This window comes from Apis mellifera, linkage group LG6 (assembly GCF_003254395.2).
Source record: "Apis mellifera strain DH4 linkage group LG6, Amel_HAv3.1, whole genome shotgun sequence".
NCBI lineage: Eukaryota > Metazoa > Arthropoda > Insecta > Hymenoptera > Apidae > Apis > Apis mellifera.
Genome location: NC_037643.1, coordinates 4,219,544 through 4,239,113, shown reverse-complemented (window position 1 = coordinate 4,239,113; position 19,570 = coordinate 4,219,544). Strand labels below are relative to the sequence as shown.

The 19,570-nt window shown below is 29.6% G+C and overlaps 1 protein-coding gene and 1 long non-coding RNA gene across 3 annotated transcripts in view; both read right to left on the bottom strand.

The window, feature by feature from the left end:
• Positions 1–1,972: 1,972 nt before the first annotated feature.
• LOC113218564 lies at positions 1,973–11,129 on the bottom strand. Its single transcript, XR_003304911.1, has 2 exons — positions 10,843–11,129; positions 1,973–2,845 (listed from the first exon to the last, which is right to left on the bottom strand). It is a non-coding gene; the product is annotated as an uncharacterized LOC113218564 (long non-coding RNA).
• Positions 11,130–13,277: 2,148 nt separating this feature from the next.
• Positions 13,278–19,570, bottom strand: part of LOC413785 (FK506-binding protein 2) — a 101,428-nt gene continuing 95,135 nt past the window's right edge. The window contains exons 3-4 of one of the 2 annotated variants that reach the window (XM_026441387.1): positions 16,789–16,913; positions 13,278–14,980 (exon numbers count right to left, since the gene is read on the bottom strand). In XM_026441387.1, coding sequence (XP_026297172.1) covers positions 14,792–14,980; positions 16,789–16,913 — 314 coding nt within the window. In that variant the 3' untranslated portion in view covers positions 13,278–14,791. The remainder of the gene's footprint in view (positions 14,981–16,788; positions 16,914–19,570) is intronic. The other variant, XM_026441388.1, reaches the window with a different exon arrangement.

Genomic DNA, 19,570 nt, shown 5'->3' with positions numbered 1-19,570 from the left:
ATACTTCTTTGCCCACCTCTCTGGAGAAGGAAATGACAAAGATATCTGTCAAAAGTGATATTTGACACTCGGGAAAACATTTACACATAGGTAGAGTAAGAGTCTAGTGGGAGGAAAATTAAACATACGCTGTTTCTGAAGTATAAAAGCTGAAACTCGATAATATCTATCTTTAACCTGTTGATACACTCCTGCTGGTGTGTACGTAATTTCATTTAACTTGTTCCAATCGATCCTCTCGTGTGAAATATTTTTCTTATCTATTATTTCGGAATTCTTTCCTTCCTCTCTCTTTTTTTTTTCTTTATAATTTTTATATTTATTTTAGTAATATTAATTTTCTCGTTGATATACTGGTCCATTTAAAGGGCTTATCCAAACGTATCTTAATTATAATGATACAAGAAATATTTTTATGCAATTTGACAAATATCAGAAATATTTTTCAATGACTATACATGCATACTTGAATTCTATATTGAAACAAAATTCATTAGATCATAACTTTCAAATAATATTTCAAATAGTATTCATATAATATATAGAAATATAATTCTCCATAATAAAATACCATTCAAATTATATATTCTAGCTAATTTCAAACTTCAAAAATCAATGAATATTATTCAAAAGGATATTTAATTATTTTAATCAATTTATACTTTTGTCAAATTATATTATTTTATGAATGAATTAAATTATTTCTTACCTCCTCCTCCTCCTCTTTTCGTGTTATTTTTTTTTTTCTTTCTTTCTTTCTTTGAAGATGGAAAGAAGTTTCAGAAGTTGTTGCATTCACCAAGTATGTATGTATGTCGCTTACAAACAGTCAGCAATCGTAGCCGAAATATTTAAATAAATCTTAAGCTCGATCGATCATTTAATCTTCTCCACGTTTTACTTTCGATGAAAATCGAATAGATAAAATATTTTGTATATTCGATATATGAAAGACACGATTAAATTGAATTAAATTTTATTCCATATATATAAAAGTATATATTTTTCATTTAAAGTATTATATAAATCAATTTTATTATAATTAAATTAAATATATTAAAATTGAAAGAATTTTAAGTTTACCTATTTATATTTAAACATTTTATATATAATATATAAAGTAAGATAATAAACTTTGCTATTTATTTTCTCATGTCTTTCAATTTCATTAAATGTTAGAAATCTTAAAATCTTAAGATTATTTTTATAAGCTCAAATTTTATAATTATGAAATTGTTGGAGGCAAATACAAATGAGCAAAATACAAATTCTTTGAATATTTATTTATATACATTAACCCTTGCCTCATTATATCACATTAAATTCAGATATTCAATATAGATTAAATGTGAATAATATGAGTCATTTCTCACTATATATTATCACATAAATATCATAATACAGTTTATTACGTATATATTATAGATCAAAGTTAAACATGATCAAAGTTCAACTCATGATTCCACATATGAGTTTGAAGTACTCGTTATCCAATGATCGTTTGTGATAAGAGACATCGTTGCTCGTTATATCATAATAATTATAATTAAAAATTAAATCGAAAGGTAAGAGGTCAATCTCGATTTATATAGAATCGATATGAAAATTATTTAATTCTTTCTGAAGAGGAATTTGTTGAAAAGATTCTCTCAACTTTATTTTCAGCTATTAAAAATATTTTTACAAACTTTCCATAAGATCTATGTATTAGATATATTCATTTAATATATATTCTATATTAATTTTAACTTGTCAGCAGTAAAATTTCTCATCTTATTTGTTATATTTAACGTTTGATCAAATACTCATAAATTCGTCTAAAATCTGATCAAATTAATTAGTTAGAAAATAATTTATAATACAACTCTCAACAGTATCTAGATCTATTCCATCTATATTCTCAAAAGCTATTTTAGGCCGTCATTTTATATTAAAGTTAATATATTCATTTCTGCATTTCAAAATTCTTTACTATTTTTATTTTATCAAATATAATTTAGTATCTAGATCTATTCCATCTATATTCTCAAAAGCTATTTTAGGCCGTCATTTTATATTAAAGTCAATATATTCATTTTTGCATTTTCAAAATTCTTTACTATTTTTATTTTATCAAATATAATTTAATTTCAAATATACTTATAAATATACTTACTATTCTCATTATTCATGTTTCGTTTCAAATAATTTTTAGAGATGAAAATATTGTTTCTTATAAATAAAGAAACAATATAAAATTAGATATACATTGACTTGTCTTAATCTTCTACGGAATAATCGTTTATAATTACCAATATTTCGAATCCAATTTAGATTTGCAATAATCATTTAATCAAAGATTCAAAAGTATTAAGCCGGTATATTATATTAGATTTTTCGACGAGGTGAGAAAAATACGAACGACAGGGATATCGATATGATAAACGTCGAAAAATAGAAGGCCTCCAAGTTTCGATAGAAACAACTGCTTTCTGCCAGCGTACAGAAAGTTCGATCGAAATATATGTATATGCGTGTATGTATATGTATATATATATATCTATATATGTATACGTAGTATCTAATTTTTTAAACGTATAACCTTGGTGTACGCGATTCACTCCCTGGAGGGTGTGCTTCCTCTCTGAATTGGTCGTGTTCGTTGGCCTCCGTAAAATCGCGATGCCCTGGCCGTGTGATCAACATCCGATCGATGATTCGATGATTCCTGCTTATTAATCTTCCCTCCTTCCTTCTCGTGGACGAGCTACAGGGTTCGAGTTTTATCACAGTCAGTAGCCCTTGATGTAGGTGGCGATGTGCTTCTTCTCCTCTTCCGAGAGGCCGTTCTTCAGCGTTCTACGCACTACAAATCACATGGAATTTTTATTTGGATTAAGTGAAAGTGACATCCATGCAAAGATAAAGGTTGTAGGCAGGTTTTCTTTTTTTTTTTTTAAGTTTCGAACATTTCGTGTAAGTTAGAAATGATTTATTTAAATGAATAAAAAACACTGTATTGAAATTATTTTAGAATCCATAATATTTATAAGATTCGATATTTAGAATGTTTTATATTCTCTATTTTTATATGAGAAATATGACGTATCGAATGTCTTTAACAAATTTCAATGTCTGTCTCTATTATATTACTATATATTTTAATATATTCCAATATCTCTATATCCTTATGTCTCGATTTCAGTAATTTGATACAACAATTTGATATAACAATAATTAAAGATTTGTTAATATCTCGTTATTCAGATAATGAAATATTTTCAAAATTAATATTTTATAATATTATAATTCGAATATTATGATATGAATGTGAAAATACATGTATGGATATTCTAAAAATATATTCCAGAATATATTCTATTGTCCAAAAATATTTTTACACGAAATGTTCGTTTAATCAATATATTGTAAGTAATGCTATACAAATCAAATAAATATGATCATTCCAAAGTAGGATTGCATGCAGTCAAACCAAAGAAATAAATCATAATTAAATAAATTTTTCTATCATTATTTATACTGTTGATGAAAAACATCCTATTTGAAGATTCTATCTTGAATGTTCTTATTTTCATATTAATATCTTGCATGACTGAAGAATAATAATATTTATGTGTATCTTATAACAATAAGTTAAAAGTTTTTTATCATTGCAAAATATTATTATTATAAGACTTTCATTATAGAGATTTTTTTTTTACTTTTGTTATAATAATAAGTTTAATTTTAAATAAAAAACTTAGTGTTAATTTTTTAATTTTAGCAATTAATAAATATCAAAAATATCGAATGCTTTAGTATTATAGAAGTATTAACACCATTTCAATATTTCAGACAATGATTGATCAAGCGAGAAAATTAGTTTCCATGTTAGTATGATTGGCATTTGTTATTAACAGGATGTGAACTCGTGGCTAGCAGAATAAATCAATGTTTCACACTTGCATACATAATTATGAATGGTGGTTAATAGATTTCGAAAATTATTAAGCGCGTTCATCGGCTGTAAATCGAATAATTTTCAAACATAAAGCTGTTACTTGAGATATTTTATCCTTCATCGTCGTCATCGTCATATGCATACACACTGAATTTAGACAGAATTTAAAATTTAACAAGATTTCTTTTACAATCAATATATAATAAATTTGATATTGAAAGTAATTAATGATCGAATCAATTATATTGATTGATAAATATAGATCGAAACATACATATTCAATTATATTTTTTTCTAAAACTCGATAAAAAGTTTTAAACAATGCGTTTAAAAGATAATGATTTTCTCCTGTATTCAATTCGATTAATCAATAGTGGTTGCTTTCACTTCTTCGATTCCCGATGTGTATTCCAAACACGAAATCGGAAATTCGTTTGCAGAAGTCGATCAATTCTATCCACGACACGATGAAATAACATAGAAACTAATCGAATAAAGGAATAAAAGATCGCGAAATAACAATCACTAGAAATCTACGAAAATAAAATATATATCATGTATATTTCTTAAAAGTAAAAAATTAATTGTATCACGACACAGTTAATATATATTTGTTCTATTGTCCATCGTATCTTATTTATTCAAATCATATTTTTGGCAGATTTTAAGATTTTCTTGTCTTTCGAAGAATTTTTACTTTAAAATACTTTATATGCATAGCAGAAAAAAGAAAAAATTAAGAGTAAGTACTGAAATAATATCATTTTTTTATATATATTTAATTCTTTCACATAAGTTTTAAATAATTTATTAAAATTACACAAATAATTTAATCATCCACTACAACATGCATTATCATATCTACAAATATATTTATCTGAACCAGACGTATTTATCTGCAAGTGCCCATATACATAAAGTATTGATTAAATCATTTATTTACTAAAATATAAACAATTCAAATAAATCTAACACATGCACTTGCACAAAAAATAAAAAATTAAAGTAATATATATATTATATTTTTTAATACCACTTTCATTTAAATTAATAATCCCAAATACAACATAATTTATACATTCCTGCTTAAATCGAGAAAGATAGAATCGTAATTTTTAAAGCAACATTGCATAATGCAATTTTGGAAGTATTAAAAAATTTAAAAAAATGATAAAAAACGCGCTAATATTGGCAGAAAATAAGTAGAAAACAAGCGAATATCTGAACTTATATAATAATAGCGGAAAAAAACGATCCAGAGCTTTAAAAAAATGACAACCCTAACAAAAATGCTAAAAAAGTAAGCGCAAGAATGGTAGATATACAATAGTAGTGAAAAAACTCTTTTTAAATTATATTCTCCTGATACCAAGAAAGATCGAAGTAAAATTTCATTCATTTTGTCTATAAATCCAAGAATTTGACATCAGTTTCAAGAACATTAGGAATTCTCAGAACTTGACGTCATTTCCAAGAATTTTAGTTGTATCCTGAATTGCCGAAAAATTCCAAGAAAAATTATTCGATCGATCTCCAATCGTATCATATTTTCCTAATATAAAGTGAAATTTTCGGATAAAAATTTTTCGTCGTCGGTAAGAATTTCGACATTATACTTGTTTATTAAATATATCGTTTAATATTCTGAATAATAAACGAGATATTTAAAAAAAAGTATTAATGTTGAAATTCCGGCGATCGAAGAAAAATTTTTAACCGAAAAATCGATTTTGTATTAGGAGAACATGATATGACAGGGGGTCGACCTCCTAAAAATTTTTAATTTTTGCTATATCCTTTAAACTAATGGTTTTTCGGTAAAAGTGGGTTAATACTTTTTTATAGGAAATTTTATGCTCCATCGACTGGTGCATTAAAAAATACACGTTATCAGTAAAAAAAATAAATTTAAGCTTGAAAGTTTTTTATTGGTCAACCTACTAAAAAAATGAGAGCGCCAGACTATAGCTCTTTCGAAACCATTCAACTTTTATTTGAAACATTTTTTAATATTCTGAATAATAAACGAGATATTTAAAAAAAGGTATTACTGCCGAAAATCCCGGGACCGAAGAAAAATTTTTGGCCAAAAACTCGATTTTGTATTAGGAGAACATGATACGAGAGGAGGTCTACCTCCTGATAATTTTTAATTTTTGCTATATCTCTTAAACTAATGGTTTTTTGCTATAAGTGGGTTAATACTTTTTTGTAGCAAATTTAACGCTCCATCGATTGGTGCATTAAAAAATACACGTTATCAGTAAAAAAAATAAATTTGAGCTTGAAAGTTTTTTATTGGTCAACCTACTAAAAAAATGAGAGCGCCAGACTATAGCCTTTCGAAACCATTCAACTTTTATTTGAAACATTTTTTAATATTCTGAATAATAAACGAGATATTTAAAAAAAGGTATTACTGCCGAAAATCCCGGGACCGAAGAAAAATTTTTGGCCAAAAACTCGATTTTGTATTAGGAGAACATGATACGAGAGGAGGTCTACCTCCTGATAATTTTTAATTTTTGCTATATCTTTTAAACTAATGGTTTTTTGCTATAAGTGGGTTAATACTTTTTTGTAGCAAATTTAACGCTCCATCGATTGGTGCATTAAAAAATACACGTTATCAGTAAAAAAAATAAATTTGAGCTTGAAAGTTTTTTATTGGTCAACCTACTAAAAAAATGAGAGCGCCAGACTATAGCCCTTTCGAAACCATTCAACTTTTATTTGAAACATTTTTTAATATTCTGAATAATAAACGAGATATTTAAAAAAAGGTATTACTGCCGAAAATCCCGGGACCGAAGAAAAATTTTTGGCCAAAAACTCGATTTTGTATTAGGAGAACATGATACGAGAGGAGGTCTACCTCCTGATAATTTTTAATTTTTGCTATATCTTTTAAACTAATGGTTTTTCGATATAAGTGGGTTAATACTTTTTTATAGGAAATTTTATGCTCCATCGATTGGTGCTTTAAAAAATACATGTTATCAGTAAAAAAAATAAAGTTGTGCTTGAAAAGCTCTTTATTGGTCAACCTACTAAAAAAATGAGAGCGTCAGAATATAGCCTTTTCGAAACCATTCAACTTTTATTTGAAACATTTTTTAATATTCTGAATAATAAATGAGACATTTAACAAAAAGTATTAATATTCCCGCGATCGAAGAAAAATTTTTATCCAAAACCTTAATTTTGTGTTAGGATGCGATAGGAAGTCGACTTCCTAATTTCTAATTTTTCCTATATCTTTTAGATTAATGGTTTTTCGGTATAAGTGGGTTATGGAATCATATAATTTTTAATGCATCAGCCGACGTACCAGGATATTCTCAATAAAAAAGCATTAAACCATATATAGTGAAAAATTATTAGTTTAAAAGATATTTAAACAATTTTAATTATTTCTTAAACTACAAGTTTTTTGCTACATATTCTTTGATACTTATGAAAGAATTAAATATAAATTTTTGTATACTATGGGAAAAAATATTTTAAATCTCTGAACCAATGGCCACATTAGAAAAAATGGTGAGGAAGTAAGTATGTGGACAATAAATATATGATTTATATTTATTAGTTTGATTGTTTGAAATTTTTTAATACTTTAACATTTTTTTCTGTATTTTTCTGAAATTCAAGTAATTGAGCACATTTCGAAAAATTAAGTACTCTTATCATCTTAAATGAAAAAAGAATTAATTAATCTGTGCCAAACATACAAGTACAAATAATAATATGGTAAATATCTAAGTGATGAATGTTTCTAATATTTTATAATTTTAGCAAATTTTTAATGCCATATAGCACAGTATAGATCCTACATAATTTAATAATTCATTTATTATTTCCATTAATCACTAAGGTTTCAAGTAACTAACAATTCGTTCTGATGTTTCGACCATCCCTTTATGCATTATTCAACTACAACTAATGCCACTTAGCACGAGTGGTTGTGCATGGTGTCAATCGAAGCTTCATTCTTTCCGTAATAGCCTATCTCTGCCATGGATCGAATTAGCTGATTTTCGCGCACCGTTGACTTCCAATTTAATGTTACTCGAATCGAATCGCTCATCTGGCAAACATGAGACCTGCCTACCTCCAATTTATTCGTCGTGGCGTTCATCGTGCAACACGCGCCACGACGCCCACGTGATCACGTTATTAACGAGACACCGTCGAACCGTGTTTATCGTGCATCGACTGCGGCCGAACTACTTAGTAAATATTTGTGGCGACAGTCAAGAAGGATCGATACCAACGAAATTACTTGGCCCCCGCTTCTTTCGATACGGCTGCATGTGCACCATACGCGTGTGAATAAGCGTCACAGTCCATGGGGGTAGATCGATAGTAATTCGATTGATCGTTGTGCGAATGACGCGGCGGCTCTTGATGAAAGCGCTTCGATGTATCGAACGCTTCTTTGGGAACGTTGAATGCTATCTAATGAGCCGGGGGAAATTAGTTCGATGTGCAGGGTGGGATTGGAGAATTGGTCTCTGGATTACACTGTTGCGTTGCGAGCGAGGTTGAATAAAGATTGTAGAATTTCGTTTCTTAGGATTGTCTTGCTCGATTGAATTAATGTCGTGGTGTTATGTTTTGATTCAACTATTGAATTTGATTTTTCATTATTGTGAATTGCTTATATTCTTAAACTTCGTATGAACGTAGTTACAAATCATAGATATTGATAAGTTTTCTTGTATAATAATAACAAATTTGGTAAATTTTAACTATCAACTGATTATATTAACTTTTAATTTTTAATAATTATAAAGAAAAAGTGAAATTAATAATTTGTCAATGATTAATTCAATAAAATCATTCAATAATATTGATTAAAATTTAATTATTAATTTAATAAAAAAATCAACAAGTTCATTAATCACAACATGAATTCCTTGAATCAGATTTACTTTTCATAAAATGAAATTCTCATTTTCGAATTCATTATTTCCTCTTATAACGAATATATCGTAAAAATCGATAAGATTCGAGTCAATCATTTTAATATTTTTCCCTTAGATTCATACATGAGACTTATTAGATAATTTATAAGTAGAATTATTTTGCAAAATGGTTAGAAAGCGAAACCAATAACTGTATATCGTACTAAACTCTATTATGTACACTTAGCATAGCATACATGAGAATGTAGATTATGTTACACAACGTATATCCCCTTAATACTGCTATTGATAATGTTAAACCATATTTACTCTAAATGGATTCATTTGCTGATAATTGTGCTCAATATTTGCCCCGAAACGGACTGTAATTTATGGTGGAATGTAAACTCCACTGTCTATCAACAGTTGTCTATCTATCATTTCTCAACATCTATTACTATCACCAAGGAGACGGTATTAATAATTTCTTTTAATGATATTCCATCAATTTATAATTTCTTTCTTATTTTCTTCGATTATATATCAATATCTTAAGAGAATTTTTTTCAATTTGAGAATATTATTATTTAATATAACATGTTTAGTTTTTATTCATAATATTTTTGAAAATACGAGATCTTATTTATAGAGAAAACTACACGATATTGAAGAACAAGTATCATAATATAAGAATAATAGTAAATGTTATCACTACAAAATTACACGTTCGTGTTGAAATTATAAACGTAATATGATATCAAAGCAATTTCTTTATATTCATTTTTTTCTATGTAATAAATATTCAAATCTATTATAATATCCTTATAAGCAATATTTTTCCAGAAATAAATATAATCGTCACGCAATTTATCACAAAATTCGATTAAACTCTATTAAAATTAGGAAAACTTTAAACCGCTATAACTTCGAAGATAATCACTTTTTGTAAATGGATGAGAGACCATTAGAAGCGCTGAACCTTGCACTTTAAAACGCCTTTTTATTCATCTCGATACGACTTCCGGTTCCCGAGATATCGTCGTGTAAAGAAGAGGGTAATTTTTGATGGTTTATTATCTTTATCTTTGTCGCTTACTCGGAATTCTCGCTCGCACCTCGTCTCACTGACCTACCCCAAAGTCCAGACAAGCGACAGACGCGATTCCTGGAAATAGTACGCATTTCCACGAAAATATGTAGGTCACTGACCCATTCATAATTTCTGTCCTGTCTGAAGCGCTATGGAAACTTTGAATTCCTATATCTCGGCAACCGATTGAAATATCGGGATAAAACAAAAAGGAATTTCAATGGTATGGTTTTCCCTATTTTCTGAATAGATTTTAATGATAAAATCTTTAGTTTTTTTTTCATACTTTTTATATACGAAAGTTCCAAGTTTTATTCGTAACTTTACATAATTTTCATAGTCTATTGTTTTATCACGTAAATCAAATATTTTGAAAATATCTTTCTCAAATGTAGTTTTCAATATTCAATATATATCTTCTGTCTTAATATCATTAATATTCAATAAATATATCATTAATTTGATACTTCATATGAAAAAATAATGAGATGCACACGCATGCAATTAAAATATATGACTCACTTCAAATACTAAAAATATTCTATATTTTAAGATTCTTAAACAAGACGTATTATTATTATTAATTCCTAATTAATCTCAAAATTTTCCATCGTCGTCGAACAAGCATAAAGCTTGAAATAATCACAAGTCTTGTCAAAAATCCATTTCTAATCAAGAACGTTAATCTTAAAATATCGCAAAACACATGCTTCTAGGGACAAACAAAGCATGCCCAGACAGGAAAGGCCCCGAATCAACATTCCGCGTAAGAAGAAAGAAAACAAAAAGAGAATGGAAGGAGAAAAGAAAAAAAAGAGGAAAAAGAGAATAGAAACAAGAACGCACAGTGTGAAAATAGAAAGAAAGGGGAAAGCAAGTTGCGTTTAATCGAAAAACCAGCGAACCTTCATCGCGTCGGTCACGATTGGTAGCCCTTCAGGGTTGGTACCCTTCCGGCGTGGTGTTGTTCTCCCTGGTGCGCGACCGCTTCACTGTACAGACAGAAAAAAAGAGGAAGGGAAAAAGGCTAGGCCACCCCGTTAGCAACCACCACCGTTTTCTACACATACCTACTTGTACCCACACGTGTATGTTTCGTTGAAACCATAAGAGAAAAGCTTGTTAAGTATCACTTTCTTCATATTTACAGAAGATTTTAATAATAGGCTTGTGTTATATACTTTAAATATTTTTTTTTAATTCAATTGATTAGTATGTTGTACAAAATTTCATTTCTATTTCTTTATATAATTAAAAATATAATATGTTCTTATGTCATTATGTTTTATATAATGACAGAGATATAAGTGTCATGTTCAATTTTTTTTTCAAATATGATTTCAAAAATATATATGCATAGATTCTATGACAATATGCATTTGCATAAATATATATATAGATTAATAATTATCATTTTCTGATAATTAATTTATTATTATCAATTTGTAATTACTTATATCAAAATAATTCCTTCTGAATGGTATAAAAATAAAATTGATATATCAAATTTTTCTCTTGTGATATTTATATATACTTGTGGGTACACGTATGTACTCAAGCCATCACCACACCCCTTGCTATGCCACCTTAAACTGGATAATTTGGGACAAAGGGGAGGAAATGAGGGAGAAAAGGGGAAATGAGCTTTTTCCCTTCGGGAGAATGTAAAGCACGCTCCTTCGAATTATTTGTACGCATGCTAGCCAATTGTTATTTTCCCTCAACGCTACTGGATTCTTCCTTTTCCAGATAATTGCATCTTCTATTTCGTTATTAAATTATTTCCTTTATTTAATACGCTTATATATACTATATCATTAACGCTGAAATAGTTGATATATTAATAAGATACAAATATTAGCATTGTAATTTTATGTGTCTTGCTTTAAATGGAGAAAATTAATATGTTTCATAAAAGAAAAAAGAGAAACTTTCGAGATGCATCTTGCGCAGTGACAGTTTCTCTGGAATAAATGCTCGTATGCAAAGAAGGAAGAATATTTCTTGAAGCAATTCGCTTTTGCAACATGCATGGGGCGAGAGGATTATTGAAAATACCCGTTGAAAAGCTTCTCCGTTTGAAAGTTCGAACGACAGGGATGAAAAATCGGACAATCTTATTGAAACGTGCCTCAAACGATTTTTGATCCGTCGATGAAAAACTTTTAGTTTCTTTCTTAAGGTTTAAGAAAGTTTCGAACGAAATTGAATGAAACCATTCGATGGTACGAAATGATGTCTTTCGTACGTATTTTTCATTTTTTCTTCTTTCTTTCTTCTTTTTTTTCTTTTTTTTTTCTTTTCATTTATTTTTTTTTTTCGACGAAGGAAATAAAATGGAAAATGTTTACGCGACAACGATTTTATTTCTGCGGATATCATAGGTAGTGAATTTCGAATACCTAGGAGAGGAGAATATTTGTAAACGGTGTGATTTATTCGGCGAGAGGAGAAACTTAATTAATTTAATTATCATCTTATTATCGCGCCACGTGGCGTCGCGCGTGCGCAATTATTGTAATTTTCTGCGGAAATGAATTCTTGAAATAAAATTGAAAGCAGCAATAATAGGCCGTTTCGTTTCGTTTAATTCATTTTTACCTACTTTTCTCCTCCTGTTGTCCTATTTTATCCGCACGATTTAATTCCAAATGGGGATTTGATATTGATATTGGATCGTTGGGAAATTCATTTTGTTTTACGTGGCCGTCAATGAAATTTATCGCATAAAATATAGAGTACGAATTTAAATTTAGTAATCCAAATGGAATATAACTTAAATTGTTATGGTCATCTCTCGCATTGATATTTGTTTATCGAGGATCGAATTTATTAAGGTTAAAAAAAATAATTACACTTTTATTTTTCAATTACATTTATTTAAAGTATATTTATAAATTAAACAGAAGAGATAATATTGGAAAATAAATCGAAATGATAAAGAACGATATTTCGTATATGGCCATTATTTTTTTCTTTTTTTCTTTTTTTTTGGAAAAGAAAACAATCAAAGTTTATTAATTTAAGAAATAAGTATTAAAAATACATAATATATAACTTATTTATTAAGAATCTAAATACATGATACGAATTCTTTGATTTATAAAGGGCAAAGATAGTGATAATATTTAAACTTTTATAAGATTCAACTTTAAGTTGTAAAATTTTATTCTATAAAATATCGAATATTTTTTTTATTTCATTTCTTCCTTTACCTTCAGTTTCAAAAGAGTACAAAATAATTTTTTTTTTTTTAAATAATTTTAATCTGTTTAAACTGTTCCATTTTTCTCAAACAGAGAAAGAAAAGGACTATTGGTTAGAGGAATTAAATTTGCAAAATTAAGTCCGTAATTAAAAAAAACTCTTTCGTTTGGGGAAGGAAAAGATTCAGAAATGCGAATCAAACAAGCTCAACGACTTATATAACAAACTGTGCTCGAGACACACGATTTATTATTATAACCTTCGTCCAACTTTAACAACATACAATATAATGTAGTAATAAAAACGTATCAATTAAAAAGTGTAATTAATGATAAAGCGTCGATCATGGGGGAAATAAGATAGCGTTTCTTTGCGACCGCCATTCATCTCCACCACGGATCTTCCTCGAGGCATTCTCGCGTCTCTTCCTCCATCGAGTTCCTCTCCACCACATGTCCTGGATACATATATATATGTACATATATATATCTATATGTACATATATATATCTCGCGTGAAATTCGAGAATGCCGGCGGGGTTTGTTGATACCTCGTGAAAAAGGGGATGGCGAATCATATTTATCCGTGTCTTATCTGTGTGTATACGCGTGTGTGTGTGTACGCATGTGTGATAGAGCGGGGAATCGGATAAAAAAAGGAAGAAGCTTTCGAGAGAGGGATAGAATTCGCGCGTGTGATTCTTAGGTCGATGCGCTTAATTTAATTACTCTAACATCTATAATCGTGTAGAAAAAACACTTTCTCTCGGTCTCTTTCACATAATCACCCTTGTCTCTCTATCTCTCCCTCCCGTTCTCTCTTCGATCTCTCTTTCTATATATATATATTTGTATAATTATATTACGTTGAACAGCCTCGGCTTCGTGCCAGATTTTCGATCGCACACGACCCAGTCTTTTCGCGAGCTCTTCCTCCTCAAGACTTAGGATTCGCGGATATCTATTGTTGGAATGCACCGTTGGAAAGAATTTTCTTCGTTTCTTGCGTCCTCGCGTGATTATTATTATTATTATTATTATTATATCTCGTACAATAACTTGTCACCTTTCAACAGAAATATCCTCATCGAAGGGATGATACAGATAGACTCAAGACATTCTTACTCTTCATTTATGCTTCGTGGAAAGAGGCACACATAGACACCTCCCCCCAAACTCAAATTTAATTCCATTAATCCTTCCAATTACTCGCACAAACTCACTATAGAAAGAAAGTTCTTTCAATCTGGACAACAGCCAACTCCTTCCTTCCTTTCTCGATCCTCCTTACACAGATCCAACTTTCCAGAGATGATGCGAGCTCCTCCGATTGGTCCGATGCCCTTCCTTCGCGAGAAAGATGAAGATAAATCCTGTTTTTCTCTTCGTTGGCGGGAGGTGAAATATATATATACGATGATAATGATGAATACGTCGCGGATGATATTCGCGAAGACACAATTCACAAGGAAAAAACGATCGATCGAGAGGTGACACGATTGGTGGAGTTGTTCCGTGTTCAGTGGCGTTGCTCGCGTAACGGACGAGAATCATCGAAGAGGCGATTCCGCTTGGATGGGAACACGTGGTGGCGCGAGACACGTCGGCGACGCGGTGCCCGGAGACGCGGCGACGCGGCACGAAGGCTTCAAAGCTCGTCGTGCTTCGGCCCACTGAACTCGTCGTGGGAGATGAAGCCATTCTTGTCCTTGTCTTCGTGCTGGAAGATCTCCTCAACGAGTTTGTCGTGGTCGGCCATTATCTTCTTCACCTCCTCGCTGTCCCCGCCGCTGCCTTTCTCCGCCTCGATCATTTGTTTCCTCAGGTACTCGCTCACCTGTGCACACAAACCAAGAGATTAACTAGATTGTTTCATCATCGTCGTCCATTTTCTTTTTTTTATTTGTTAACGAATCGCACGAGATTTGTTCGTGATAAGTTATTGGAAATTATGTTTCGTTCTTCGTCATTTGTCGAGAGAGGGAAAGAGAGATTGTAAATACGAGAAAATAATAATATTAAAAAATCCATAATCATTATCAGAAGAATGAAATTGGAAATTATTTGCAAAGTGCACATTTCTTTGGTTATTAAAAAAATTGATAATTTGATTCTCTACAAATTTATGAAATCTCTAATTATTGTAATGAAAATATTATCTCAATTTTGTTGTAATTAAGCATATTCTTATCCTCAAAATATAGAATAATTCTATATGATTGGATTATCCAAAAAAATTCAGAGAGAGATTTTTATATTTGTACACTATCTTACATTTTTCTTCAATTTTTATACAACTTGAAGAGAATTTCTCGGGATGAAAAACTTTTCCATTGAGTTTTTAATTGACTACGATAAATTATGAATAAGCCAAACAATATATTGAATAATAATTAAATATAATTTTACACATCACAAACTCGAAAAATCTTATCATCACGTAACTCGAAAATTTATGCTAATGAATATGAAAAAAGTGGATAATCCAAAGGAATAAAAAAAATATATTCGTCAGTTGTATATAAAAGGATTTATAGAAGTTTCAATATTTCCAATGAAACTCAATTCGGAGCTTTATAATCATCCCATTTCAAGCTGTCTTAAACACATAAATTCAGCATGAACGAGTGTTTTTATTTATTTAAAGCTCTTTTCTTTTGGAATAAGCCGAAAAGGATGAAAAATATAAAACTGGCAACTATGTTTTTAAATGTACTCCGACGCAATATATTCAGTTAAAAAATTGTCAGTCGCACAATATTTTAAAATGATTAAAACGTTTCTCTATACACGTTGGGATGAAAAAAAAAGGGACTAAAGGATTAGTGCACGTTTTTTATATACGTTGAAAAGAGTCGACGAAAAAAAGTACATGTATATATATATATATTTACGTATAACGTTACAAGCTTTACAACATCCCTTTCTCTCGACACAATGTGTACATGTTAATCCTTTGCACTTGCACGCCAGAGATAAAGCTGGCAGCAAGCCTGATTGGCCCACGCTTTGATCCTTGAAAATTTTATGAGAAGAGTCTCGCAAAACAATTTTTTTTCTCCACCAAGCAGCACATTTCCAATAGGAGAAAGAGCCACCGCAAAAAAGGGATACGTTAATCGTGTCGTATCGTTTTATTAATAATAAAACGAATAAAGCTTTCCACGAATTACGTGGAATACTTTGTTCATTTTAATTTCTCTCTCAGACTCTTTCGCCGTTATCTGTAATGAAATTGTTGCGTAGAACCATGCCCAAATGTCGAGAACGATAATTTTGATGAGATTGTACGACAAGTAGCAGAAGGAATAAGATTACGAGTTCTTTATCAATTAAGTAAGAATTTCGGTTCTCTAATTGTCCAATTCTACATGTTATTTAATGATTATGTAATAATGTAATACGAAGGCGATAAGAATTAGAAAATTAAGAAAAAACAGAATGAATATATGTGTTAAATATATGAAATTTGTAATGATATAATTCAAAAGTGATATGAAAGAAAGAGAGGAATGAAAGTTAGATAGAGATTAGTACAAAATATATACATGTAATAAGTTATTAATTTGTTAGATAATCTGTATTAAACACGTGTATTAATTCCTTCACCGAACGACCCTTAAAGAAAAATGAAAATGATCTTGCCATTGCTCTCACCTCCTCGCGAGACAATTGGTTGTCATGGTCGCTGTCGATTTCTTTGAATACATTCGCGGTTGGTGGAGAGTCACTGATGTTGATCAGTTCAACTTCGAATAGCAAAGTAGCACCTGTAATCAGAATTATATGATCCTGTTAGAAATAACAATATTCAAAATATATAAAATTATTAATTTACTTCAATTTTTCTCTCTTTAACATTTCCTCATGCAAATAGGCCTACGTCGAGACGAACAGACTATTTTCTTGAGATCCTAAATTTCTTTTGATGCCTACTGCACTCAGAGAGTCATTTTTCCCGAGCCTAGGGCACAGATCTGTTAATAAAATATTTCACGATACTACTACAGTAAGAGCCCTTGTTGTCGAACACGTTCCAAGAAGTTTCCTCCACTCAGACTTGCAAACGTTCCAAACGTTGGCAGACGGTAGCATCCGCTTCGAGGGAAAGAGATGAAATTCGCCATTCAAGGTACACCGAATTTTTCGTTAATATCGTTTAAATGTTCTCGAGATATGAAATCACGATGAGCATGACGGGATGAAAAGGACGAGAGAGGAACGAGGTTTCTCTCGATCAGTCACGTTGATTTTCCATTATGTTTCACTGATCCCGGGAAGTACCGTTCAGTCGTATTGATTGACCGAAAGCCAATAAAAATCCAATACGTCTCTGTCAATGCTGACGAAAGACGATTGCCATGGCTTTTCTATTATTTGCTCGTCCATGATCTATACGAAAAATCTGTCTCGTCTAGCTTCCGTATGATGTATGGCAAAATTTCTGTCGATGACGTTTAATACTGATCGCAATTACTTTCGTTTAAATTCTTTTATAATCTGAATTATCATGTTACTTTTATTTCTTTTTATTCTAAATATTTAAAGATTATTTTAATAATATGAATACTTTTTATAATTATTGAGAAATAAATATAAATAGAAAGGAAATCGTGTATAAATGTAATTTTTTATTTAATGTGTTAATGAAAATTATATTTTCAAGTACAGTTTAAAATATGAAGAAATTAAAACACTTTAAAAGGCGAATTTCTTTTTAATTAATGAACATTTAAAATCATGAAATTAAATCAATTTAAGTCCTTGTATATTTTATATTACATTTTGAAAATAGACTATGAATATTATATAAAGTAACAAATGAAATTTGGAATTTTCGTGAAAAAAAACCAAAGATTTTATTACCAAAATCTATTTAGAAAATAGAGAAAATCATCTCATTGAAATTCCTTTTTGTTTTATCCCGATATTTTAATCGGTTGCCGAGATATAGGAATTCAAAGTTTCCAAACGCTTCAAAGAGATTATGAATGGGTCAGTGACCTACATATTTTCGTGGAAATGCGTACTATTTCCAGGAATCGCGTCTGTCGCTTGTCTGGACTTTGGGGTAGGTCAGTGAGACGAGGTGCGAGCGAGAATTCCGAGTAAGCGACAAAGATAAAGATAATAAACCATCAAAAATTACCCTCTTCTTTACACGACGATATCTCGGGAACCGGAAGTCGTATCGAGATGAATAAAAAGGCGTTTTAAAGTGCAAGGTTCAGCGCTTCTAATGGTCTCTCATCCATTTACAAAAAGTGATTATCTTCGAAGTTATAGCGGTTTAAAGTTTTCCTAATTTTAATAGAGTTTAATCGAGTTTTATGATAAATTACGTGATGATTATATTTATTTCTGGAAAAATATTGCTTATTAGGATATTATTAATGGTATCTTTAAAATTGTAAATTGATTTAGAAGTTATTTTGAATTTTTTCTTGGAAATAAGTTAGTTCTTTATTTGATTATATTTAATCATGTTAATTAATTATTGGTATAAAAAATTTTATTTATGCCAGGGATATTTGTTTTTTAGATTATTAATTATCAATAAGAAATACTTAAAAATATAATTTTTTTTTTATTTCTTATCTCTTTTAGCTTAATCTTATTTAAATTTAAAATGATTCTTGTCGATTTTATATCCGATCTCTATGATGATAGTTAAAAATTTAATTTCGTAAAAATATTCTACAGAGCGAATAAGAAATATGGATTTTGGCAAAATTTTGCTTGATTTTATGATTAATGGCATAACATTTATTTACGAAATGGAACATTTATTCCCGACTAAATAAATAAAAAATTGCATAGACGGATGAGTTTATTTCAAATTTAATTCAACCGTCTCTTTGCTCGCGTATTTTTTTTTTTTTTTTTGTAAATATCACTTCGTTCAACACGGTTTACGTCGCGAAACTGTCGTAAATCATTTTCACGGTTTTGTATCGATCGGTGCAGCCACCGACAAACGTTAGTTAAACTACTTCACGCGATGTAACTGATAAATACAAAGGTTACTACTGGTACAAACACTTGATACAAGTAGATTGTTTTGTGATTAATGTGAAAATATTACAAGTATACAAATATTTAAAATTCTTTTACAATTCTTCACTTTTAAATTATTTTCAAGTATTAATTTTTTAAACTTTCAATGTATATTCTAAATCGTGAAAACAGATTTTCGATTTCAATAAAATATATTTTACGTATTTAAATTTTAATACATTCTACTTCATTTTTCAATAAACTTTATATAAACTTCATTTACTCGTCCAATTATTAGATTTCTTTATATTTCTTAATAGAAAGTCTTTCTTTATAATACAATACCATATAAATCCCACGATAAAATTTCCCATCATAAATTTCAATTAAAATTCAACAAACCAATCGCATATTAATAAAATAGAATAAA